This window comes from Mesocricetus auratus, unplaced genomic scaffold (assembly GCF_017639785.1).
Source record: "Mesocricetus auratus isolate SY011 unplaced genomic scaffold, BCM_Maur_2.0 Super-Scaffold_100014, whole genome shotgun sequence".
Classification (NCBI taxonomy): domain Eukaryota; kingdom Metazoa; phylum Chordata; class Mammalia; order Rodentia; family Cricetidae; genus Mesocricetus; species Mesocricetus auratus.
In genome coordinates this window covers 6,769,295-6,794,204 of record NW_024429197.1, presented here as the reverse complement: position 1 = coordinate 6,794,204, position 24,910 = coordinate 6,769,295, and the positions used below count along the sequence as shown (strand labels likewise).

Genomic DNA, 24,910 nt, shown 5'->3' with positions numbered 1-24,910 from the left:
AGTATGCAGCATTGTGGAAGGAATAGGAGAGGTTCTGCTTTAGTGAGGTGGAAGGATAGGGCTGACTCCCAAAACTTGCCCTCTGACTGCCACAAGTGTGTAGGTCACATCGATACTCAAACACAGCCATCCATATATATGCTATGATAACAAATAAAAGCTAAAGAATAGAACTGGGCCAGATTATTTTTAAAAAGAAATGTATAAAGTCCAAAATTATGGCAATAAATATGACAAAAAGAAAATATCCTGAAAAATCCATCCCTGAGTAATAGACGTCTAGATTTTTATTTGCAGAATGTTATAAATGGTGATGGGTCAGTGGGTGTAGCAAACTCTGGATCCAGCAGCATCTATAATCCCAGCACTCCTATAAGGAGATGGCAGGAAGAGACAGGGAGCTCCCCAGAAGCTTGTGGGTCAGCTAGCGTGGAGCATGCAGAGGAAAAACAAGAAACTGTTTCAAAGTAGAAAATGAAGCCCAACATCTAAGGTTATTCTCCATCCTCTACACATATACTGTGGCATGAATATGCCTGGATTTACACATATGCACATACACACACACACACACACACACTTTTTAAAAAAGAACTTTATGGGGTTGGAGAGATGGAGCAGCAATTGGTGCACACTGCTCTTGCAGGAGACCTGAGTTTTGTTTCTAGCATCCATGTTGGGTAGCTTATAACCAACCATTAATTCCAGCCCCAAGAAATCTGGTGCCCTCTTCTGGCCTCCACAGGCACCTGCACTCATGTGCACATACCCCAACACACACACACACACACACACACACACACACACACACACACACACACACGAGTCCTTCTGGCCATATGATGCAAAACTTTCACTAGAGTTGTATAGGAGCCCAAGATTTCACAAGGACAATAAGAAACACCGGCCAAAATGGAATGTCTGGGAGAGCTGGGCACGAGCTCTCATCTCAACTGCTCTCTTTCTGGCACACATCTCAGAATTCTGCACACAATGGATGCTCCAAGTCTTGGGAGCTGAGGATCCAGGCGACAAAGATGAATTAGAGTAACAGCAGCTGTCACTTGCTGAGCCTTTATCTGAGCCTGACACTGTGCCAGACTCTTTGCCTGCATTTTCTTGTCTCTCCTCGGTCCTCCCAAGAGCTGTGAGACAGAACTATAGCTCCATAAAGTCAATCACTCAGGCCAAGGCCACATATCTTAGAGACCCAAGGTCTTTCAGATTGGAACACAGGTGTGATTCTTTCTTCTTTTTGTAAAAATGGGATATTTTTAATCATGTGTAGGTGAGTGTATTTGAATATGGTATGTACGTGAGGTATCAGATTCCCTGGAGCTGGAGTTACAGACAGTTATGAGCCACCTGATGTGGGTGCTGGAAACTGAACTCCTGGTTGTCTGGAGGAGCAGCAAGTGTCCAGTCTTAAGGCTGATTATCTTATATTTATGAGACCAGGAATTGAACCCTGTGTATGCTAAGTAAATGCTCTATGACAGAGCTACAGATCCCCAGATCTAAAGGATGGTTCTGTTTTTCTAAAAACATTATTTTATAGGTATGAGTGGTTTTTGCCTGCATGTAAGTTTATGAACCATATGTATGGAAGCCAGAAGAGGGCGTTAGATTCCTGGAACTGGAGTTATAGTTGTGAGCTGCTATGTGGGTACTGCAGAACCTGAGTCCTTTGCAAGAGAAGCCAGTGTTCTTAACTGCTCCACCCTCAAGGATGGTTCTTAGTCACAATTCTCACTCCTGTTGGCCCTAGCATAGGCTTTCCTAACCTGATATATGAGCCACATCTCCCTCCTTCCAAGTCAGCCTCCTCAGAGCCAGGAGAAGCCCCACTTTTTTTTCTCAGACACAATACAATGGGTCACAGTGCCTGGCTTTCGACTTCCTGAGTTTCAGCACAACTTGGGGAGACCCTTCCTGACAGCCAGCTGGGGAGGGAGGGAAGAAATGAGGTCACTCTAGGAGCAAAGGAGACTCAGCATCTCTATGAGCAGCAGCCAGAGGCCATTCCCAGCCTTAGCTGGGAGCATGGCAGGTTGTCTCTTGGACAAAGGCAAGTTCCTCTGCCGGACACTGGAAGCCACTCATGACCGGCCCCACCCAGCCCTCTGTCCTTATCCTCTAGCTGCTCTAGTTTGGATGAGGTCTGTTTCCTACAGGTTCATGTGTTTGAGACTTTAAGAAGCAAGGGCACAACCCTAGGGAGGAATGGATGGAGGTTTGTGGGGCCCAGGAGACTAGTTAGTTCTTTTGAGAGAATAAAGAACAAACCCAGTCCTCCTAAATGTCTATGTGGCCTCTCCCTGTCACACACACTCCTGCCACTTGAGAAGAGCAGCTGATTGAGAGTTTGACTAACCTCCTTTCTTTAGACATGATGTAGCCTCAGGTGTTTTGTGATAGCAGCAACGATAGACTGGTAACACCAGTTAGTAAGAGTCCTTTCCTAGGGGCTCCAGGCACAGCCCGTCCCTTCTTGCTTCTGAGGTCATGTTGTTCTTTTTTTTTTTTTTTTTTGGTTTTTACGAGACAGGGTTTCTCTGTATTGTTTTGGAGGCTATCCGTCCAGCCCAGCCTCGAACTCACAGAGATCCACCAGCCTCTGCCTCTCGAGTGCTGGGATTAAAGGCGGGCGCCACCATCGCCCGGCTTGGTCATTTTGTTCTTAGCACCTCCTCTTCCTCTCTGAAACCATATCAAATACCACCTCCTCTGTGAAGCCTGACTGGACTTCTCCAGAAGGTCTGTGGCCTTCCGTAGGTATAACAGCCCTGTCTTAACTGTCAATTTATGACCCTGGTGTCTGTGACTTTTCTATCCTGGTCCACAGCTTCCAAACACCCATGCTCACAGCTCTCTGAGTGCCCTTTCTAGAACTCTGTGGTGCCTGGGGGTGTTTTACATTCTCCCCCAGGTAGACAGAGACAGTTCTGTCTTGCTCAATTCCCAGGCACTCAATGCTTATTGTCAAATCACAGTGATTGACTTGAGGATCTTCTTCTCATTTGGGGTCACGAGTGCCTTGGAGAATTTGGTGAAAGCTGCAGTTCTGCCCCTTAGAGAAGGAATCCCGTGCATGAGCACACTCTCATATTCCACAGGCAATGCTGGCGTTCACGGGCTGTGTCGAGTTCCCACAGTCTAATCCTAGGTTAGAAGCCCTTGCTCTAGTGTGTTTGCTTAGCCATGAGTGTGAAGGTGGCATACAGAAGATACTTAATAGACTCTTGCTGCATACAAATTCAGTGAAGATTTTTTTGGGTGTAAATCTGTTCTATAAAGTTGGTAGTTTTAAACCAGGTCATCCCTTCTGACAATCCCGCTAGGTAAAATGCCATCAGGCTGAACCTTATGATGTTGCTAACATCTGACTGTGTCTGACTTATAAGAATAGCAACTCAGCCTGGCAGTGCATGCCTTTAATCCCAGCACTTATGAGGCAGAGGCAGGCAGATTTTGGTGAATTCAAGGCCAGCCTGGTCTATAGATTGCATTCAAGGACAGCTAGGGCTATTATACAGAGAAACCTTATCTTGAAAAAACAAAAAACCAAAAGCTAACCAAACAAACAAAAACCAAAAACCAACACAAAACATTTGGTCTCACTCAATCTTGCTCCCATTGGATGGAAGACTGGCATAGGAAGACCAAACAATCCACTCAAGGAGACAGACACAGCTAGCGAATGACCTAGCCAACTCAGTTCCTTTTGGTGTCTACCCAACTGCCAGTTTTCCAGGCACAACAACTTCATGGCCAGAAAGAACATCTCACAGGGTAGCCCCCAGGAGGGACATTTGCTGGCCTGAGCCTGGGTGAGGACTCATTAGGGGGCTGTGAGGGCTAAATGAGAGTCTTGTGTGTGTGCACACGTGTGTGTGTGTGTGTGTGTGTGTGTGTGTGTGTATGTGCACGTGCGCACATGGGCAGATGCATCTAAAGTGTGTGCAGAAACCAAAGAATAACCCTGGGTGTCAGTTCTCAGGAACCACTCACCTTGCTTTTTTTTTTTTTTGAGACAGAGTTCCTCAATGGAATGTGCAGATTAGGCTAGGCTGCCTGGCTAGTAAATTCCAGAGATCCACCTGTCTCCACCCCCCAAACCCCAAGGATGGGATATCCGACAATTGAGTACCACCATGCTTGGTTTTTTTCTCCCCACAGGTTCTGGGGGATCATATCAGGTTCTCGTGCCTCACTACACGTACTTTACCAAGTGAGCCATTTCCACAGCCCTGGAGAAATTTTCTAAAGGACTTAGTGGAGCATTTGGCAAACAGAAAGCAACAAATAATTGTTGTCTCATGAAAAGTAGACTTGGCTTTTATTAAATGTTGCTATTATAAGGACACTATTATGATGCTAAGATCCACAGATTCTTCCGAAGGACCCATCACTCTTTCTGTGGACTGTATAAGGATGCCAAGGCTTAGAGAGGTTCAGTGTTTTTCTCCAGGTCAACCAGATGGCCAGTGGCAGAGGAGAGAGAGAAATAAGGTCAGTCCCTCAGGCTCCACGTCCAGACACCCTAGAGCTTGGTCCCCATTCAGCACGTGCCAATGGCTGGGGAATTAGTCTATGTTCGTGACCCTAACCCAGCCACACACATCTCTGGCTTTCTACATTCTCCTTCATCTTGGCTGTGTAAGGCTGTGGGGGTGGACATGGGATCCAGGATGCATCCTGGGTGTCTCTGAGAGTTCAGGGCAGGGAACAAAAACTCAGCTTTTTTTTGGTCTTTGTTTTTGTTAAAAACTCAGTACTGAAGGATAATACAAAGTCAGTTTGATCTCTGAACAAATCATGGAATCTATTTTAAAAATAAATCTCAAGCCAAGTGGTGGTGGCTCATGCCTTTAATCCCAGCACTTGGGAGGCAGAGGCAGGTGGATCTCTGTGAGTTCAAGGCCAGTCTGGCTGGTCTAATAGTGAGTTCCAGGACAGCCAACAGCCAAGGCTACACTCAGAAACCCTGTGTCAACTCTCTCTGCCTCTCTAATTCCTAGTTATTGGCTCAGGCTTCAAGTTACCATGCTCCCAAATGGCTCTGGGTGGTAGAGCAGGATAGCTCAACTTGCTCTGCCTTGGTGGGCTGGACACAGCACAGGGTGGTGGCAGGACTCAGCTCCTTCCCAGAACTTCTGAGTAGTCTGGGTGCTGGAATCCATACTCACAGTGGGACTATTACAAGGATTAAGTGCTAGCCACGCATTAAACATGCAAGCAGGTTCTGTTTTTGCTGTTGTATGTGTGAGTGCATGTCACATGTATGTGTGTAGGCATGTGTGCATGCATGTGGAGGCCAGAGGTCAACTTCATACACTTTGTTTTTTCACTGACTTGGAGCCTGCTAAGCAGGCTAGGCTGTCTGGCCAGGGAGTCCTAGAGAGCCTCTGCCTTCACTCCCAGCACAGAGACAGCCGAGAGACAAACGCAACAGTTCTTCAATGGGCACTGGGGATTGAACTCAGGTCCTCATGCTTGAGAGGCAAATACTTTACCCCCTCATCTGTCTCCCCAGCCCATGAAAACAACCCTATCTTTTTTATTTGAATGTTCTGCCTGCTTGTTATGCTTCTGTACCATTTTGCATGCCCGCTGCCCAGGGAGGCCAGAAAAGGGCTGGTGGATCCCCTGGGACTGAAGTCACAGATGGTTGTGAGCTGCCACGTAGGTGCCAGGAATTAAACCGGCTCTGAAAGAGCAGCCAGCGCTCTTGTCTTCTGTGCCATCTCTCCAGCCCCAGAAACTCTTAACGCTTAAATGCACAAAAGGAGTCAACATTATGACCGTGGTGGTGGTTGGAGGGGGATCTGCAGTGGTGACTTCTTCCTAACACATTAGTGAAACACGACTGTGATGTCGCTGTGACCCTTTCACTGTTGTGATGCTTAGGATGGACTTCCCCATCACTCTTGAAGATCTTAATGGAAATTTTAACAGCTTATTTTTATGTTTATGTCCAGAATGATGTCTAAGCCCAGGAACTTGCCCTTCAAACTGTTTGAGCTGGAGTCTGCATTCGGAGGTTCTGCTCTTCCTTGCCCCACCTCCAGGCCAGCAGTACAAGTCTGAGGGCTGAGGATGTGGCTATATGGATAGAGTGCTTCCCAGCATGCACAGAGTCCTGGGTTCTAACTGTGTAAACTGGGCGTGGTAGCACATGTCTGTAAACCCAGCACCTGGAGGATTTTAAATTCAAAGTCATCTTTGGGTACATGGTGAGCTCTAGAAGAGCCTGGGATATTTGAGACTCACTGACACACACACATACACACACACACACACACACACACACACACGAGAGAGAGAGAGAGAGAGAGAGAGAGAGAGAGAGAGAGAGAGAGAGAGAGAGAGAGAGAGAGAGAGAGAGAGAATGAGAGAGACCCTACCAATGCCCCCGTCACCTGGTGTAGCCACCATGTTATCTGGCCTGGGTGGCTCCAAGAGCCACCTCCCTAGCTTCCTAGCTTCAGTGTCTTTTCTCTGTTCTCCACACAATATCCAGAGAAGGCTTTGCTGGGACTGTAGCAGAAAGTCAGTCCTCAGCTCAGAACTGGGGCTCCCCACTCACTCCCACCTCGCAGTCATCACTCCCACCCTGCCCAGTCAAGTCTGCTTTACCTACAGACCTTTGCACTGGCTACCTCCCCCCCATCAGCGCTCTCACTGGCTATCCACCCCCCCCCCCGGCCTTCAGTGCTCTCACTGGCTATCCCCCTGGCCTTCAGTGCTCTCACTGGCTACCCCCCTGGCCTTCAGTGCTCTCACTGGCTATCCCCATGGCCTGCAATGCTAGTCCCTGGAGATAGCTGAGCAGCCCACTCTCCAAGTGCCTTTGTGTCTTTGTTCAAATGAAACACTCTCAATAAGGCCCTTGCTTAAACTCCCATCACACACCCCGAAGCTCTGGGTCCATCTCTCTACATAGCTCACTCGTATGTGTGGTACCCACTATGTGCTGGGTGCCCCTGTTAGTGCCAAGAAGACAACTTCCGATCTGGAGAAGACCTGCTACATCTGCAGGGAGACCAGGCAACAGTGGGGACAATGTCTCTGGTAGGATGGGTTGCACTGGCTCAGGCTAGGGTTAAGATCAGGATGGATGGAGTCAGGGAGGGATGGTGGTGGTGCATGATGGGTAGTGCATGACGGGGTCATCGCAGGAAGTGCACATGGAACGGCAGGTGCAAAAGCTAAAAAGCCAGAGGCAGCCTGGCACATCCAGGACCTGCTGGCCTTAGTGCAGGGCAGGGGAGATGACTCGGGGGTTAAGAGCACTTGCTGCACATCATGAGGACCAGAGTTCGGATCCCAGCACCCATGTAACAAGCCAGGCGTCCCACAAGCACCTGTAACTGCAATTCCAAGGGATGGGTGATGTCCTCTGTGTGGGCATAGGTAGGTGTACACACCCTGACACTCCAGCTTTCTATGGCTCATACGCTCATGCAAACACATATGCTCTCATACACGCATACATATTTAAACACAGATCTTGAAGGAGGAGGAGCAGCAGCAGCAGCAGCTGGAGGGGTCTTCATGGAAATGGCAGAGAAGGGTCCCAGGGTGTGTACGTACTGTGGCCACTGGTGTAGTGCTGCAGCTTGTCGGTGTACTCTGAGTCGGCACGCTCAAACCCCCGTCTTCTGGAACAAGAGCAAAGGGCTGGAGCCACCTGGAGGCACCCAGGGAGGTGGGAGCCACAGTAGGTGATAGGGAGAGAGGGTGGGCAAGCCCTTAAGGCCACTCCCCTGCTGGAGGTGGTGGTGTCTAGGCCTGTCCTTTGTTTACCCTTGCCCTGACCCCACTTGTCATTCCCATTTCTCCCTCCTCAAACCCAGGCTCACTCTGTTCCCGGTCCTTTCTGCAGCCAAGTCCCTTTAAGGGAAGCGGTGAAGTCCTCAGACACTAGTTGTGGCTTCTGAATTCACTGACCTCAGAAGCTCTGTCTGTCTGTCTGTCTTTCTGCCTGCCTGAGCTTGCTCTGGTCCCTGAATGGGAAGTGGTATTGTGTGTGGGAGGTCTCTTTAAGCAGGAAGTCTTTACATCATGATTTAAAGCCATCAAGGATTGGCTCCACCCTTCTGGCTCTGCCTTGCCACCCCAACCCCCACCCAGCCCCTCCTGGCTAAGCTCTTCCCATCTCTTCAGCTTCAACCACTGCCTGGGGCAGTGAATGGCATCGTCCTTCACCATCCCCACAGCTCCTAGCATCCTGCCCACTGTTCTGGAATGTTCCTCACTGCTGAAGTGCCTCAGTGTGCGACCCTGTCTATGATCATGTTTGCACAGCACCTGACTTTACTGTAAGGATGGTCGGTGGTCACCTAATGTATCCTGCCCTGCTGGAGCCCCTCCCTGCCACCAGTGGCCGAGAGAAAGTCCCCACTTGCTCCCAACTATGGCTGAAGACCAGGCCCAGACGCCGCCACCCACCTGTTACATACGATGGCAATGACGACCACGGCGATGAGGAAGACTAAGCCAGCAGCGGAGGAGCCGACGATGAGAGGCAGCTTCTCCTTGATGCTGGTCTGGTACTCGGCTGTAGAGACAGTGCAGTGGTTATCTCGGCCTGGTTTGGGGGCCTGACCCTGCCTCCATTCTCCACCAGGATGGTCTCTGAGGTGACCCCTAGACTCCCCTCTTGCTTCTAATCCAGTAACTGCCTCGTGCTGAGCAGGAAATGAGACTTGAGAAGGAACTAGCCAATGACTGGCTTCAATCCTCTCTTCTTCATCTATAAAATGGGCACAGGGACCCCGGCATTCCCACACTGATGAGGTAGGTAATAAGGAAGAATGGCTGGGGCCTGGCTCCCGGGACGGGAACCCGGATCACACTGGGCAAGTAACACCTCTGACAATACCTGGCTCACAGAGAACACTCAGGCAGCCTGGACACCCATTGCTACTGTTTGCAGTGTCACCCACAGAGACTTCCAGAGCAGCCCTGTGACAGGCTTCCTACAGTGGCCTCCTCGTGCTTGAGGAAACCAGGCTTGCAGAGGTCAGAATGGGCCTGTGGTTATCCAGGAAAGAAGAGGTCAAAGCCAGCACTCGAGCTCATCTGCCTGCCCTGAGGCCGGGATTTGAATGACAGTGCACAGATGCACTTGGCATCAGCTGGGCTGGTGCCAGCTACCCCAGCACCCTCCTCCACTACCCCAGCACCCTCCTCCATGCTATTATTAAGAAGAGGAGCTTGTCAAAGTCAAGGGGTGAGGTCATTTTGGGTTCCTAGTGCCTGCACATGGCCTGGCATACAGCAGGGCCCTGACACAGAATTGTTGAGTTAATAAAGAGGACTTGGGTTGGTGCCCAGTCCCTGGCCAGTGAGCTCATCTGGTATGGAGGAGTGCAGAGAAAGGCAAGAGGAGCTGCTGGTGAGGAAAGGGCAGAGGGCAGAGGGCAGAGGGCAGAGAAAGCAAGTGTTGGAAGACAGGTGAGCATTCAGGGAAGGCTTCTACAATGGGCTAGGAGTTTAGGGCCATCCAAGAGTCTCTGAAAGGTTTAGCCAGATGAGAGCCAATGTCCATGCTCCAAGGCCAGAGGCTAAGAAGTGACACTAAGTCTAGCCATAAGAATGTCCCAGAACTTGGTTGGCTGGTGACAGGCCCATGGAAAGGATACTTATTCTAAATATATGGTCCTCAAACCAATTCTGAGTTAGATCCCTAAGACTTAAGTGTGTTTGGTGCTATTGATGATGATGGTAACATAATTATCATTTCTTTTATGGACAAAAAGACAGGGCCAGATAGGTTAAGGTTAAGATTACACAGTTAGGGTCAAGTCAGAAGTGGACTCCCATCTGTCTTGCTTTGGAAGTCACACCCCTTATAATCTACTGTTCTTCAAGATTATCTCAGAAATCACATAGTCTAAGGCTGGAAAACAAACATAGCACACAGGCCCATTCCTTTGTCCAGGGCAGACATTACAAATCTATCCCAGCACCTCTTTTTGCTGAGCTTAGATAGGATTTCAGAATTCCCAGTCTCATTGCAACTTGCTGGAATTGTGAATGGATACAATGTTTACTATCTCAATTAAGCACAATTTTTTTGTTTTGTCTTATAGATTAAAAATCCAGAGCAGGGAAAGAAAAGGATTTGATTAGCATGGATCTGCAAGTTAGGTCTGACCTCCTAAGTATCCCAGAAGAGGAAGCAGTCTCACTGATAGGATGGTAATAGAGAAGTAGGGACCCTTGTGGTCCATAGAACTGGAGGCTTTACGGCTAGCTGTGCAGTTTGTACCATGTACAGAGGTTCACATCTGGGAGAGAGGGAGGTGGCCTGCTTTCTGGCTGGCACAGGCATCCTAGGAATGGGGCCCCGTGTTAGCACATTTGCTCATTGGTTGATGGGGCTGGTGCTTGGCACTCTCCACTTACCTTCTGTCATGGTTTGGAAGTACATCTTGCCACTGTAGCGCCCATAGCCTGCAACGGTGCGTGCCCGCACCTGGAAGACATAGATGGCGCCGGCTTTGAGGCCCTGCACTGTGACCGTGTTGGTGGGGCTTTTTATGGCTGTGGCGTTGTACTCACTGAGCTCCTGCTGGGAAACAGAGAAGATCGTTAGAGAGAACAGGAGCCTGCCACCTTCTGCTGCTCCTTAGGGCAGGCCCTCTCCCATGCCAGGTTTACCCATCATGCCTGTGCCAAGTGGCTCAAGAATGCTTCCCACAGAAGCATTTGTCTTGGATCTGGACATGTGACCTGTTTTGGCCATTGGAACACTCTAGTGGGCATGAGAATGAGCATGGTGCAGACTCCACACGTGTCTGGTGCTCTGGCTAGGCTTCTATGCTTCTGCCAGGAGAGGGACTTGAACCAGGTTCCAGAACCAGGGAATTGCAGCTGATTCCAGAACAAGAAATGTGTGGAGACCTTGACCCAACTCTAAGCTGAATGAGGGGCATTTAACTCACAGATGCAGATCTATGAGGAAGAAAGTAGCTTCCTTTTGTTGTATACCACGGTGTTTGTGGGATTGCTTGTTTTGCAGCATTATCTCAGCAAGAGCTGACTAATACACATTTGTTGAGTAGCCACTGTGAACAGACTCTAAAGACTAGACTAAGTTCTTGAAAACTGCAGGATGAAGACACATTTCATCACTTCTGCACCTGACTCTGACCTGAGCCTTTTTGTTGTTTGTTTTGAGACAGGGTCTCATGTAGCCCAGGCTAGCTTTGAACTTGCTTTGTGGTAGAGAATGACTGACTTTGATCTTCCTACTTCCACCTTGCAAGTGTTGGGTTGATGGGTGTGCACCACCATGCCGGATTTATGTGGGCTCTTTGCATTTTAGGCTGGCACTATAGCACCTGAGCCACACCCCCAGTCCTACATTCTGTGCCTTGATGAGTTTTGCAGAATATCCCCTGCTTGGTCTCAGTACCCTAGGGGGAGAAAAGAACCAAGGCTTGGAGAGGGACAATGACATTCAAGTTCACACGTACTGGTTAGTGGCTGCTTTGGGGCTCAAAACTGGGCTCCACATGGAGCCACTTCTACCCCCCAGGACTTTGGGTGTTTGTTTTTGAGATAAGAGTTTCATGTAGCTCAAGGATGTGCTGGAACTTGCTATGTAGCCAAGGATGACCATGAACAGACAGTCCCCCTGCCTCTACCTCCTAAATTCTGGGATTACAAACATGTGCTGCTATTGCTGCTATGTCCAGTTTATGCAGTGTTGGGGGTGGAACCCTGGAGCTTTTTGGGCACAGTAGGCAAGTCCTCTACCCACTGATCTGCAGCCCCTGGCCCCAATGCACATTAATATATACATATGTATTTAGATTTTTGTATGTATTTGTGTGCATGCACAGCTCTTAAGTGTGGAAGCCAGAGGTCAGCAAGAGTGTCTTTCTCAGTTGTTACCCACTGTGTTTTTGAGACCGGGTCTCTCACTGGCCTCACCAATTAGGCTAGGCTGGCCGGCCAGCAAGCCTTAGGGACCTACCTGTCTCCAACTTCCCAGTGCCTGAGTTATATGTGTGTTCTGCTGTGCCCACTTTTGTTTTTGTTTGTTTGTTTTAACATGGGTGCTGGGAATTGAACTCAGACATGTTTGCATGGCAAGCACTTTACCAAATGAACAGTCTCTCCGGTTCTAATTTTGTAATACAACTATAGCTTGTGCTCTATTTGGGGCATGCATTAAATTTTTCTTCATTCAAATTTAATCTTGGGTCCCATATTTTGTTTATTTTTGTGGATGGGACCCAGAGCCTCAGACATACTAGGGGAATGTTCTACCACCAAGACGCACACCTCCTACTAGGTTCTATCAGGTGACCCACCCCCACTTGCTTGGATACGAGGCTCTTGGCCAGGTTCTCCAGCCTCAAGTGTTCTTTCCTCCTCTGGCTAGCAGCTCCTTGCTCATCATTCAAGGCTCAGCATAAATGCCAACGCTGATGGGGAACTTTTGGTGTCCCAGCCACAAGTAGTAGGTGCAAACGTCTTCTATGGTTCTAATGCATGTGCCTATCTCCTCTGAGGATGTGGGTTTCCCGAGGGCAAGGGCCACACCATTTATCTCTAGACCCCCCTCTCAATACACACACAGTAGGTGCTCCTCATTGACATATATGGCCAATCTAGGGTGCAATTCCAACATAGACCAGTAGGTGCCGCTGTACAACATGATATCTGCTCCAGCACAAAGGTCAGAGTCCATATTTTGGGTGGATGCCACTTTAGGGACACTTGGGGTTTGAATTCCTGATGATATGAGGACAATAGAGGTAATCCTGGTGTCAAAGGAATCTCAGGATAGTGAGGACCCAATCCAAGCAGACTGTTTCCCTAAAGCCAGGCGCAGGATGGAGATGGGACCAGATACTATTTTAAATACCAAGTTTCCACTTAGTTGCAGCGTGTCCTCAGGATGAACCATTTGTTTCTGAGGCTTGGTGTGCCAATCCAGAAAATGGAGCAATAAATTCCAGACCTCTAGAATTCAATCAGGCAGCACATGGCTCATGGAGATACCAGACAGCCTGCACTGGTCCAGACTCGTCTCTGGAGTACCATTGGGAGCTACCACCAGGTGATGGGAGAAATGCAGGGAAGTCTACCAGGACTAGGTAGAACCAGGGCCCACCCTGCCTGCCTGCCTGCTCACTCCCTCTTTCTATCTCTCCCTCCTTTTCATTGCGCCAGATTCACATAGCCCAGGCTGGCCTCACTGTATAACTGAGAATGTAGCCTTTACATCAAGAGTGCTGGGATTGCAGGCAGGCACCACCATGGCTGGTTTGCAGCCTTGACCTTCTCATCTTCTGCAGCCTTGGCCTTCTCATCCTCAAAGGAAGGTAACAGCAGTGGGTTGCCGTCACGTGACTGTGGAGATCCCACAGAGTATGGCCGGAGCTGTTAGCACATGGATGCTGTCACCGCGCACAGTATCTCCATAAACGACAGATCGCATGGTCATTGCCACCAAAACTGTCAGAGAGCAGTCTTTGCCAACGTTCAGGAAATAGGGAAAGGAAGTCCGAGGTGAGTGGGTGCTCACCTCTCTGGACAGATCCTGTTCCCATTTCACCAAAGTTCACTTTATCCTTGGCCCTTGTCTGGAGTGCTCACCTCTCTGAGCTACTGACTGGACATTTCTATTGAATTGTCATTGACATAGACGTCAGGGCCCCTGCATTGCCCAGTGACTGCTCCCAGTTGTGGAGAACACGAACCCACGGGCTCTGGGAAGCTGCTAAAGGAGGCCACCTCCCCAGGGACACTGGATGGATGGAAATGGCTGGTCTGCAGTGAGCCCGCTGCCCATTTACCCAGTGGCCTCAGGAAATGACTGTCAGTTCAGGCTTGGGGAAGGCAGAGGTCCCAGTAGATTTGAAGAAAGGCTGGGAGACACTGTCTTTCTTAAAGGGCCTTTGTGGAGACTAATGAGAGGATTGGGGGAGATGGAGCGACCTTATGGTGGGGGAGGCCTAGCGTTTATTCTAGAAAGTTCAGGAACATTGCAGAAAGGAATAAATTGTGGGCACAGGGCAGATCCTAGATGTTGGTAAGAGCCAGCCACAGCTTGCCAGATATAAATATTACTATTGCAACCCTTCTGCCATTCCCTGGTGACGCTAGAAGGCTAGACCTCAGAGCAGAAGTTGACCTTGCTTCCCTGACACCACCGTGAGTTACTCCTCCCTCTCCTTGGGTCCTAAGTGATCCCAGGCTGCACCCTCTGCCTCCACTGACCCTTGGAACATGCTTCAGGATATCCTAAGCCTCCTTGGCAAGTATCACATCTACACCTGCAAATCCCCTGCTCCTGGAACCAGCACTATCCCCAGAGTCATCCTGCCATGTCCTTGTCTAAACTTGTCACCCCTCACCAACTCTGCTGCCAACTTGTCCCAACTCAAGGAGCCAACATGTCTCCTTGGTGTCCCAAGCATCTCTGGGTCCCTCCTCCCCCGGTCTATCCTATTTTCCACATATGGATGGATAGATCTTTAACACAACTGGAGTCAGATCCCAGCATTCCAGAACCTTCTATCATACTCTAAATCAAATCCAGACTCTCCAGGCCTGGAAGGCAAGGCACACCCCAGCCAGCCTTGCTTTCCGAACGCTCCCCTGTGGCGTGCTCTCTCTCTTGCCGTGTTGTTCTGGTTGAGATCTGAGATTATTTCTCTGTTCTCCTAATGCAGCTGCGGAGCTCTGCCCCAGGGCCTTTGAGCCTGCTGCGCCGGCTGCCTGAATAACCGCCTTCATCACACGTCCCTCTGTGAACTTCTCTCAGCTTTCAAACCTCAGCTCAAATGTCCAGGATACAGGCCTCCCCTCGTCCATGCCACGGCTGTGGGCTGCTCTTAGGTACCTCCCACCCCTGAGACCTTTGAATACCCCACATGACTGTTAGTGTCTCGGCCTTTGTTCTTCCCAGACGGTGAGGTCCTCTGTGGCCAGAATCAGCCGATGACTGTGGAAGTCTCCTTTGATGGCCTGCACACCCCAGGCTCTGAGCAGAGGGGCTAACAGAAGGGGACCTGGTCCCATCTACATGTCACAGGTCATCTCAGAAGTGATCTTGGGAGAAAGCTGGGAGGCAGGAGACGGAGAAAGAGAGATGGAGGCCAGATTCTTTGTCACTCAGCATGGCGTGCTGACAGGTCAGCGAGCCTCTGTGCCTCAGTTTCTCCTCCTGTCAGTGCCCGAGAGTGGCTGTGATGGTGGTGTGGTGTGTCCTGCACACGGTGAGGACTATGAGTGAGCAGGCAGCCACTTGGCTACTGTGGAGCCTCCTAGCCCCCAGGAAAGTAGAGCAATGGCACCCTGGCTCACACCGCTGCCAGGCTCCCAGGCTTGCCCATTGAGGTAGGAAATGGGTCGCAGTTAGGACTGCACAGGGATTCCTCATTTCCGCTCCAATCTTTGGGGAAAACCACTTTCAGATTCATTTAATCACAACGCTTCTTAATTAGTTTTTTCCCCCCCTTTTTCTTTCTTTTTAATTTTTTTTCAGTTGCTTAGCTGCCCCTGCTGGAGGGCGCAGAGAGAGAGAGAGACACTGGCCCCTGCAAGGCAAAGCTCTCTCTACTTGTCCCAGCTTCCTAGGCTGGCAGCCCCTTCAAAGTCCTTCAGGATCCCGTGAGATGCAGGGCTGCTTTTCTCAGTAGACACTCAGGCCCCTCAGTGGCCCCTTCCCCAACACATCCAACAAGAACCTGTGGAGCCTACTGTGTACCAGGCGCTGGGATGCTGCAGAGCTAAAGTCTCACCCTGGACGCGTTCACTCGGTGGCTTAGTGCTGTCGGGGCGGGGGGGAGGGGAGGAGATGAAATATTGGCCCTGGTCTTGGCAGTTTGGGAAGGCTTCCTGGAGAAGGCCAAGACGTTTGCGCTGAAACGCTAGAGGATGAACCGGGGCTGGCCAGGGTGGTGAGGGGCAGGAAGTGAGCGGCCCAAGCAGCCAGTCTGCCTCTGGTTCTTGTTTTATTCAGAGACTCCATCCCTCACTCTCCGCTTCATCCCCACAATGTCCCCATTCATCATTCACACCCTAGGGAGACCGGGGCCCCTGCTGCCAGGATGGGCTTTCTAGAGAAGAGGCAGAGTCTGTGGGAAGATGTTCGTGGATGGCAGTGTTTCTGTGGTACCCCTAAGATGCTGACAGGCACATATGAGAGACCACGGAGGGAGGAACGTGACAGAGAAGTCAAAAGCCAGGGTGGGAGGAGAGGTGGGAATTGGGGGCACACAGGTCTCTCTCGGGGAGACAGCCACGGTGAGGGGTTTGCTCAACCCACGGATCACGTGCTTCTGTGCTTCAGTTTCTGGACTCTGGGGAGAAGGTGATGGCCAGAGAGGGGTGGCCCCTGACCTCCCGGAACACAGGGCCCCAGGACATGTACAGAAGGCAGTAATTAGGAACACTTGAATGGCAGGCCGGATTAGTGTGTGACAAGTAGAGAGAGCTAGGCTACCTCAGAAGCTGATGGGGTGCTAGGGCTAGGTGGGGCCTCAGAAAGTGGGCTCCAGCAGGCTTAGCTGCCACTGTCTCCAGCTGTCTTCTCTGAGCCTTAGTGGCCTGACTCCCCATCCATCTCCTGCTCACAGTGGGATCACCCCCAGCCAAGGACTCCTATCAGTCAGTGACACTCAGTTCTACATCACCGTTCCCGGGGGTCCGTGTGGTCTCTCTGGGTACAAGGAAGAAGGGTTACCGGTCAAAGGGGCAGGTTTCACGGCCTCTGGTGTTTGCCCAGACGGGAGGCCAACTGTTTATGTCCACTCTTGCAGCCCTGAGCCGTGTGGGCCTCCTGTTCTCTGGTCCCATGTGGTACTGTCCTCAAGCACTGGCCCACTCTGCAGGAGGCAGAGCAGGAGAGCAGGGAGGCCAGGATTGCACCTGGTGTTGGTTCCTGCCTGCTCTCTTTCTTCTCCTGGTCCCCATGGAGCGACAGACTCCTCTGCAGTCCACCCATGTGGAAATGGAAGCCCGGAGGGGAAAGGATGCCTGCCTGAGCATTCAAATGGGTTCTGGCTGACCAGTCTTATATGCTTCCCTGAAACGGGAGTGGGGCCTGTTCTAAAAGATGAGGGAGAAATCCCCTATCCAGCCCAAAGTGCCTACATACAGTCAGCCGCTACAAGAGACTTGGGGAGGCTCAAAGGAAGCTCAACTTTCTTCTCTCAGCCTTTGGGGAGAACCCTCTTGTCCTCTGTTGGTTCACCCTCAACTGTGGACCTCCTCAGAGTCACTGACACCTTAGTCTAAACAGGAGTCCATCTTTCCCTGAGGCCCTTGTAGTCTCTAGGGGAGAACCCCACATGGGCACTTTCAGTAGGTTATTTTTTGATTTTTTTTTTTGCAGTTTATCACAACCTCAGGCCTCTGGAGGTCAAGTCTGAAGAGGTCTTGGTGGCAATAGGACTGAATATGGCATGTCACTCAGACAGCTAGCTGGTCCCCTGGACCAGAACAGTGACACTCAGAGAGGTCAAGGCACCTGCCCAAGACCTCATAGCAGGGGCGGGAGAGCCAGTGGAGAGCCAGGCAGCATGATCCTGAGGCTGGCAGGAGAGGGGACCCCAGGCTGAGACTGGGAGAGGGACTCTTGGGGAGTTGGGGCAGGTGGGGACACGGCTACCTTCTTATAATACTGAAGTTCGTAGTCCAGAATCACGCCATTGGGCTGGTCTGGCTGGGACCACGACAGGGTGATGCTGTCCACGGTGCGGCTCACCTGATGCATGATGGACACGGCCGACGGTGCTGCAAGAGAGGTCAGAGGTCAGGGTCAAAACAGGCATGAGGCAATGTGGCTTACCTCATGCGGCTTACCGCATGGATGGACAGGCAACTGTGAGATCGACAAGAACGGGCAGAAAGCAGGATGGTGGGGCTAGGGACTGGAGCAAGGACCAAGAGGGAGGGCTGGAGTGTGGTGGGGGCTGTGGCTCCCCTCAGAGCTGGTGACAGTGTTCTGCAACTCGGTGAGGCACCGTAAGCACCTTAACTGCCATTGGGTCATACATGTTGAATTGGCCAGGCGTGTGCCACAAGAACCTTACCTCAACCAAGTCCATCAAATAGTCAATCTACCAAGCCCGGCCCACCAGCAGTCAGTGTTCTCAGCAAGGGGTTAAGACAGGATGGGAAGTGGGCTGCGCTCAGTGCTGGAAGGACCATTGCAAACTGTTTAGTCCCGTTTCTTGGTTTTGTACGTGTGGAAACGGAGGCCTCAAGAGGGTCAGGCGCTGAGCCTGCGTCATTGCTGGTCTCTGATCCTTTGTTCTTAACACTCTGGTTTCTGCCTCTGGCACTGGGGCAAGCCTGCAGAATGCACCCGTGGTGTGTCTTGAGTGGTCCTATCATGCAGATGGTGGTGCACAGGGTGGGGACCAGGGTGGGAGGTCTCCAGAGACCTGATCTTCATAGAGGGGGCCATCCAAGCCTGGGCTCCAAAGTGCCTCTCTGGACCTGAGGGTTCGTGGTCCCACGGAGGACTGAGGACCCACAAGGGAAGGAGTACCTCCTAACCTCCCCTGGCTCCTCAAAATGTCTGTGATGGACAGATTTCCCTTTCTGGCCCACAAGGAGATACCTGAACACTGATGCCAACACTGCTCCCAGCTCCTACCTTGCTGCCCAGGGCTTTGGCTGTACTGGGCACCAGCCTGACTTTGTCCTTTGGGAGCTCAGGAGCCTCTGACATTGGAGCTGACTTAGCAGCTATTTCCATTCTGCCTCATCTTCCCCAGACTGTCCCCTGTGTCCTCTATGAACTGGCTGTGTGGCCTTAGGTGAATTGTCAACATCTCTGGACCACACTGTCCTCTCTACTCTGCTGTTGAATTTGTGGCATGGCAGCTCCAATATTCTGCCTGTTCCCCCAAAGCCCTTGGCCTAGAGGCCAGTGTGGCTGAGTCCCAGGTATGGACCTCTGTTCTGCTCACTTCCCCACCACTCGCTGACCTGTGGTCTGTGCAGGGTCTTTTCATTTCTGGGAGCCTCGGCTTCCATACCTGTCTTGTGCAGCAGGGTCACTGTAAGCATGGAAGGGATGTGTGTGTGTGTGTGTGTGTGTGTGTGTGTGTGTGTGTGTGTGAGAGAGAGAGAGAGAGAGAGAGAGAGGGAGAGAGGGAGAGAGAGAGAGAAAGAATGTGTGTGTGAGAGAGAGAGAGAGGGAGAGAGGGAGAGAGAAAGAATGTGTGTGTGAGAGAGAGAGAGAGAGAGAGAGAGGGAGAGAGAGAGAGAAAGAATGTGTGTGTGTGAGAGAGAGAGAGAGGGAGAGAGGGAGAGAGAGGGAGAGAGAGGGAGAGAGAGGGAGAGAGAGAAAGAATGTGTGTGTGTGAGAGAGAGAGGAAGAGAGAGAGAGAAAGAATGTGTGTGTGTGTGTGTGTGTGTGTGTGTGTGAGAGAGAGAGAGAGAGAGAGAGAGAGAGGGAGGGAGGGAGGGAGGGAGGGAGAGAAAGGCTGACCAGATAGAGAAGAAATGCTTTCCAGGATGCTAGGATCCCTCCAGAGTGAAGCCTCTCCACCTGGGCAATCAGGGCTGCACAGACTCAGCCTCAGACTCAGAAAGTGTGCTTCTTTCTGCCCAGTGAGTGTCCTGTCCCCCAGCCTCTGGCCAGCACCACACCAGGCTCTGTACAAAGGAACCCGAGAACCCAGACTGGAGTCAGGGTCCTGGCTGCTGCTTCTGGAATCTCCAGTTTACTCTCAGTCACAAGGCCAAGCGGTAGAATGTGTCCTGTTGCTTGCTTCTCTTTTCAGCTGGTGCCGTGTAATGGAGAGACCTGGCCAGACCTCACATTACCTACCCATCCCCAGCTGCTGACCCTGCCAGTCTCAGGTGCAGGGTGCCTGGGAACCTGGACTCCTAAGGTGAAGCTGATGTGGCTAGGCGACAGATCATGCTCAGAGAGGGGGAGTGATTTGTCCAAGGTCACACAGCAGAAGGTGGGTCCATAGCAGCTGAGCCCTGGTGGGGCATGTGGTCACCTCTCACAGACTATGCCCAGGCTGGGCTCTCTCCACAGTCCCTTTAGCTCTAAGACATAGAGTGGCCTCTTGAGAGGGGTGGGACAATGCTGTTGAGGCACGTGGGTCCAGCCTTCAAAGTCTGTCCTTGTCCTGAAAGCCCGGGGGTATGACAGAAGGACTAGAGTAGGTGACTGCCTGCTCCTCTCAGATCACTTTCTCGGGGACCCTGAGAGCCATGATTTCCACCCAGAGAAGGCCCTGGCTACTGATACCCACATGGTCATTTTTTCATCGGCTAACTCGGTTAACATGAATGTTGTCTGTAAGCTGGACATAATTATACCCATTCACCAGATGAGGAAATGAAGTCAGGAGGGATGAAGAAACCTGCCCAAGGCCACAGATAGCAAGCATGGAGCCCAGATTCAAACCCCGGCAAACTCAGGGCCAATCGTCCCTCTCCCTGTAGCTACACAGACAGAGCAGAGAGGTCTGCAGAGGGCTTTCGAGGACACCCTATGCTTCGGACTGTAGTCTCGAAGCCAATCTGCCCCACTCCAGGCACGGTGGGTCCCATGGGCTTGAGGGGTATGGGCCGCAGCAGGCTTGGGTTTCAGGCAGATCCTGGGCTCTGAGCCCCTAAGCCCCGTGACCCAGGCATGGTGAGGAGGCGGCATCTGCCGGGAAGATGATCAAGGCAGGCCAGGGGGCTGGCCCCTCTCTCGGAATTCAGGGATTAGCAGTGAGAAAAGGGACAGGCTGGAAGCTGTCCGGGCTCCTCCTGCCGCCGCGCCCACCCTGGGTCAGGTTACCCTGGAAGTTGGACACCAGGGAATTCTGGTATTTTCAATTATCAGCCGGGCACGCCAGCAGGCTATGGGGTCAGTGGTGCCCTGTGACCCTTGCCAGGAGATGGAGCCCCAGGGGGCAGAACATAGAAGAGGCCTGTGGCTTGAGGGGGTGGGGGAGGCTGGCTAGCCTGCTCTCCTGCAGCAGGTGGCCAGGGGGCCTGCTGGCCTCTAGCAAGACCCGAGGAGAGTGGGGAAAGCCATCCTTGGCCGGGGCTTAGGCCAGCTGAAATCTCTCTGAGTTAGGTTTCTTCCCTAAGGCGTGATGGGGCTGACAAGGCATTTCTGGGGGCGGATGAGGAGATGCTACAAGGTGGTCCCCACAGGCTGAGTGGGGGGTGGGCAGCTTTTAGTCCTATATGCCAGCATAGGTCAGAGAAACAGAATCCGGGAATGCTGACTGGTCACCTCACTTCCTGTGACTCAGAGTCTCTGAGTGCTCAGGGTGAAGGAATTCATGACCAGGTGAGAAGAACCAGTGAGCTAAGGCACCAGGGGAGACAGGGTCATACACTGGCTTGCAGGAGGGGGGTCCCAGTTCAAGACCCTACCCCAAACCCAGACCTGCAGGCTTACAGGTCCCTCGCAGAACCATCTGCTGCCCCTGCTCCCTTGGATGTCCCACAGATGTCCCACCCTGCCATGGAGGTCCTGCCTGGTACCCTCTCTTCACCATCTCCTCTCTGCCAGGCACCACCCACCCCACCGCTGTATGTTCCCAGATAGACTGAGGTCCCTCTCATCTGGGTCTTGGCTCCTGCTTTTCTGCCTGGAAACCGCGTCCTTTCCACCTCCCAGAGGTCAGTGTGCCTCATCTCCATTCAGGTCTCCACCAGATGTCATCTGTTCAGGGACACCGTGCCTGACTGTCTCCCTTCTCTGATATACATTCAATCCTTTACCCCCAGAACCTGGAACAGTGTGTGGCTCAGAGTAGGTGCTTTAAAAATATTATTGGTCAAGAAGGAAGGAAGGCAGGCAGGGAGGGAGGGAGGGAGGGAGGGAGGGAGGGAGGGAGGGAGGCTGGCTTCAGGCAAGTTATCCCTCTCTCTGCCCAGGCTCCTTTCCTACAGCTCTTCCAGATGTCTTCCCAATAGTTACTCAATTTTTCTGACATGAGCAAAATCAAATTCTTAGCTAATCACACTGTGCCCAATTAAAAGACTGCATTTCCCCAACCTCTCTACTAGCCTGAGTGATCATTGAGCTTGCCAGTAAATATAAGCTGAACTATTACATAAAACCTGAAGACAGTCGCTTTACGTCACATTATCCTACTGTCTGGGAATGTTTGTGATGGCTGGAGAGACTGCAGCTACTTTGGCCCATAAGGATAAGGAGATGTGTTGAGGAGTCTGGACCCCTGATGGCTCCACATTTCCTATTTTCCAATATTCTTCAGATTAACTGACAGTTCTCACTGCCAAACAGGGAGCCAAATCCTTACAATACTCATACAGCCCTGGAGCAGACAGACGGCAAACACAAGCACACCTCCACCAGGGCCAGGGCTGCCATGGGCACCTCCACCAGGGCCAAGGCTGCCATGGGCACCTCCACCAGGACCAAGACTGCCATGGGCACCTCCACCAGGACAAGGGCTGCCATGGGCACCTCCTCCAGGGCCAAGGCTGCCATGGGCATCTCCACCAGGGCCAAGACTGCCATGGGCACCTCCACCAGCACCAGGGCTGCCATGGGCACCTCCACCAGTGCCAGGGCTGCCATGGGCACCTCCACCAGGGCCAGGGCTGCCATGGGCACCTCCACCAGGGCCAGGGCTGCCATGGGCACCTCCACCAGCGCCAGGGCTGCCATGGGCACCTCCACCAGCGCCAGGGCTGCCATGGGCACCTCCACCAGGGCCAGGGCTGCCATGGGCACCTCCACCAGCGCCAGGGCTGCCATGGGCACCTCCACCAGGGCCAAGACTGCCATGGGCACCTCCACCAGCACCAGGGCTGCCATGGGCACCTCCACCAGCACCAGGGCTGCCATGGGCACCTCCACCAGGGCCAAGGATGCCATGGGCATCTCCACCAGCACCAGGGCTGCCATGGGCACCTCCACCAGCACCAGGGCTGCCATGGGCACCTCCACCAGGGCCAAGGATGCCATGGGCATCTCCACCAGGGCCAGGGCTGCCATGGGCACCTCCACCAGGGCCAAGGATGCCATGAGCTGTCCAGAGACTCGCAAACTTGCTGCACATTGGTTCTCTTCTGTCACCGGCTTTGTCGTTCGGCCTGTCCTCTGTCCCTCCTGTATCATGCAGTGAGCCCATCTTCAATGGTACCTTCAGTCAGCACCGCCTCCCCAGCTCCAAAGGATCAGAGCGCAGGATGTGGTCTCCCTCGCCCTCTCTCTCTCCTCCTTCCCCAGGCCCCTGCTCAGAGCTCTCTGATCCTCTCAGCCTCCCAGGGAGAGAAGAGGGTGAAGACAAGTTCATATCAGTTCCAGAGCAGACGGCATTGTGTGCCCAGACACAGCAGGGCGCGGGGATCAGAAGAGTGCAGGGATGAGAAGGACTTTCGAGAGTTCAAAGTCTTTGGTCGAGGGAGCCACGTGGCATGGTGGCATGGGCACAGACTTGGGCAGGGTGCTGGGGACCAGCTCTGCTAACGACCCCCACGGGATCCTGAGAAGTCACTTAGGCATCTCTCAGGGCCTCAGTTTCCCTCTATGTAGCAAGAGTTGTGTGTGAGATGTGCTGGGGCCCCTGGGAGGTGGGGTATTTCACCATGAGCCTGGTTTCCTGCTGTGAGGAGCAGGCCCATGATACCACAAGATGTCCACACCCCCATTCTGGGGAATGTGGTCCCCTATGTGGCAAGAAGGCCCTTAAGGTGGGAGATTTTCCTGTGTTACCCATGCTGAGACCCAACTTAAAAGAGTGGGGCTTTCCCAGTGGGATGCCCAAGAGCTTGGGAGGCTGAGAAACCAGGCACCCTGTGGGTGACTGAGAGCTATCAGATGCTCTGGGCAAGGACTTGAGGTGCCTCAGTGGGGCAGGGTGGCTCACAGATGCAGGAAAACCAAGCCAAACCAAATTCTGCACACCATCTCACTATACAAGGGCCAGAAGCTGGGCCTGGTGGTCCAGGGGCTATAATTCCAGCTGCTCAGGAAGCTGAGGCAGGAGGATCTCAAATTCAAGGTCTATACTGGGTTACAGACAGAGTTTAAGGCCAGCCTGGGCAAGTTAGTGAGACCCCATTTCAAAAGAAAAAGGGAAAAGGTATATAGTTGGGTGGTAGGGCACACCCTGCATTTATGAGGTCCTGGGTTTGGTGCAAAAATAAAGATAAAAACTTGGATGGTCCCACAGCTCCAGCAGCAAGGCACACATTCCTGCTTAGTTGCAGAGATCTGCATAGCCTCAAAACTGTGAAGTCCTACTGTGTGCAACTGGAACTTCTTAAGCCTGTGGTGACCTGGCATGGTGCTACACCATTTCTTATCCTTCTATCCCTCGGCAAAAGCCCATTTTGCAGGCAGAGGAATTGAGACCAGAGAAGTGAGGTCTTCCTTACAGCTGGGACCTCAGCTCAGAAAACACAAAGTTGTTGTCCTTCCCCCCATGTGACCAGCTAGGCTGGGAGGACAGGGCATGCCCCCAGGAGATCGGTCTGTTGTGCAGCACTTGTACCCTTGAAAGTTGCAGTCACCTACCTGGACACAGGAGGGACAGCCAAGGGATTCACCTGCCTCATGCCTGCTGGTGTCCTGCCTGATGACGTTATCATATCCTGCCATGAAGGCTGTGGGCAAGTCAGTAACTCATTGCACAGCTCTCACCTATCAAACAACCAAAGGACCTTTCGGCTCCATGAGACTCATGGATGAGGGCCTGGCTGAGCATCTGCATGTAGTGAACAAGTTCAATGGGACCTCTGGGTTTTGAGTACCTGCCTATGCCATGCAGTCTGGTGGCACTGGGGACAGTAGCTGAATTCCTCACCTTGTCCTGTAAGGAAGGAGGCCCATGGGGAATATCGAGCAGATGTGAGCTAGACCACGGCTGTCGGCTGGGGACAGCTGAGCTAGATACAATGCCAGGTTTGAGGCAGGCACAGTGTC

General features: G+C 52.1%; 1 protein-coding gene across 4 annotated transcripts in view; it reads right to left on the bottom strand.

Annotated features, from left to right (window-relative positions):
* Ephb2 (EPH receptor B2) overlaps window positions 1-24,910 on the bottom strand; it is a 182,375-nt gene that overhangs the window by 10,174 nt on the left and 147,291 nt on the right. Inside the window, exons 6-9 of one of the 4 annotated variants that reach the window (XM_040756334.1) lie at window positions 17,645-17,769; window positions 10,417-10,582; window positions 8,455-8,563; window positions 7,597-7,664 (exon numbers count right to left, since the gene is read on the bottom strand). In XM_040756334.1, coding sequence (XP_040612268.1) covers window positions 7,597-7,664; window positions 8,455-8,563; window positions 10,417-10,582; window positions 17,645-17,769 — 468 coding nt within the window. The remainder of the gene's footprint in view (window positions 1-7,596; window positions 7,665-8,454; window positions 8,564-10,416; window positions 10,583-17,644; window positions 17,770-24,910) is intronic. The other 3 variants (XM_040756335.1, XM_005081014.4, XM_040756336.1) reach the window with 3 other exon arrangements.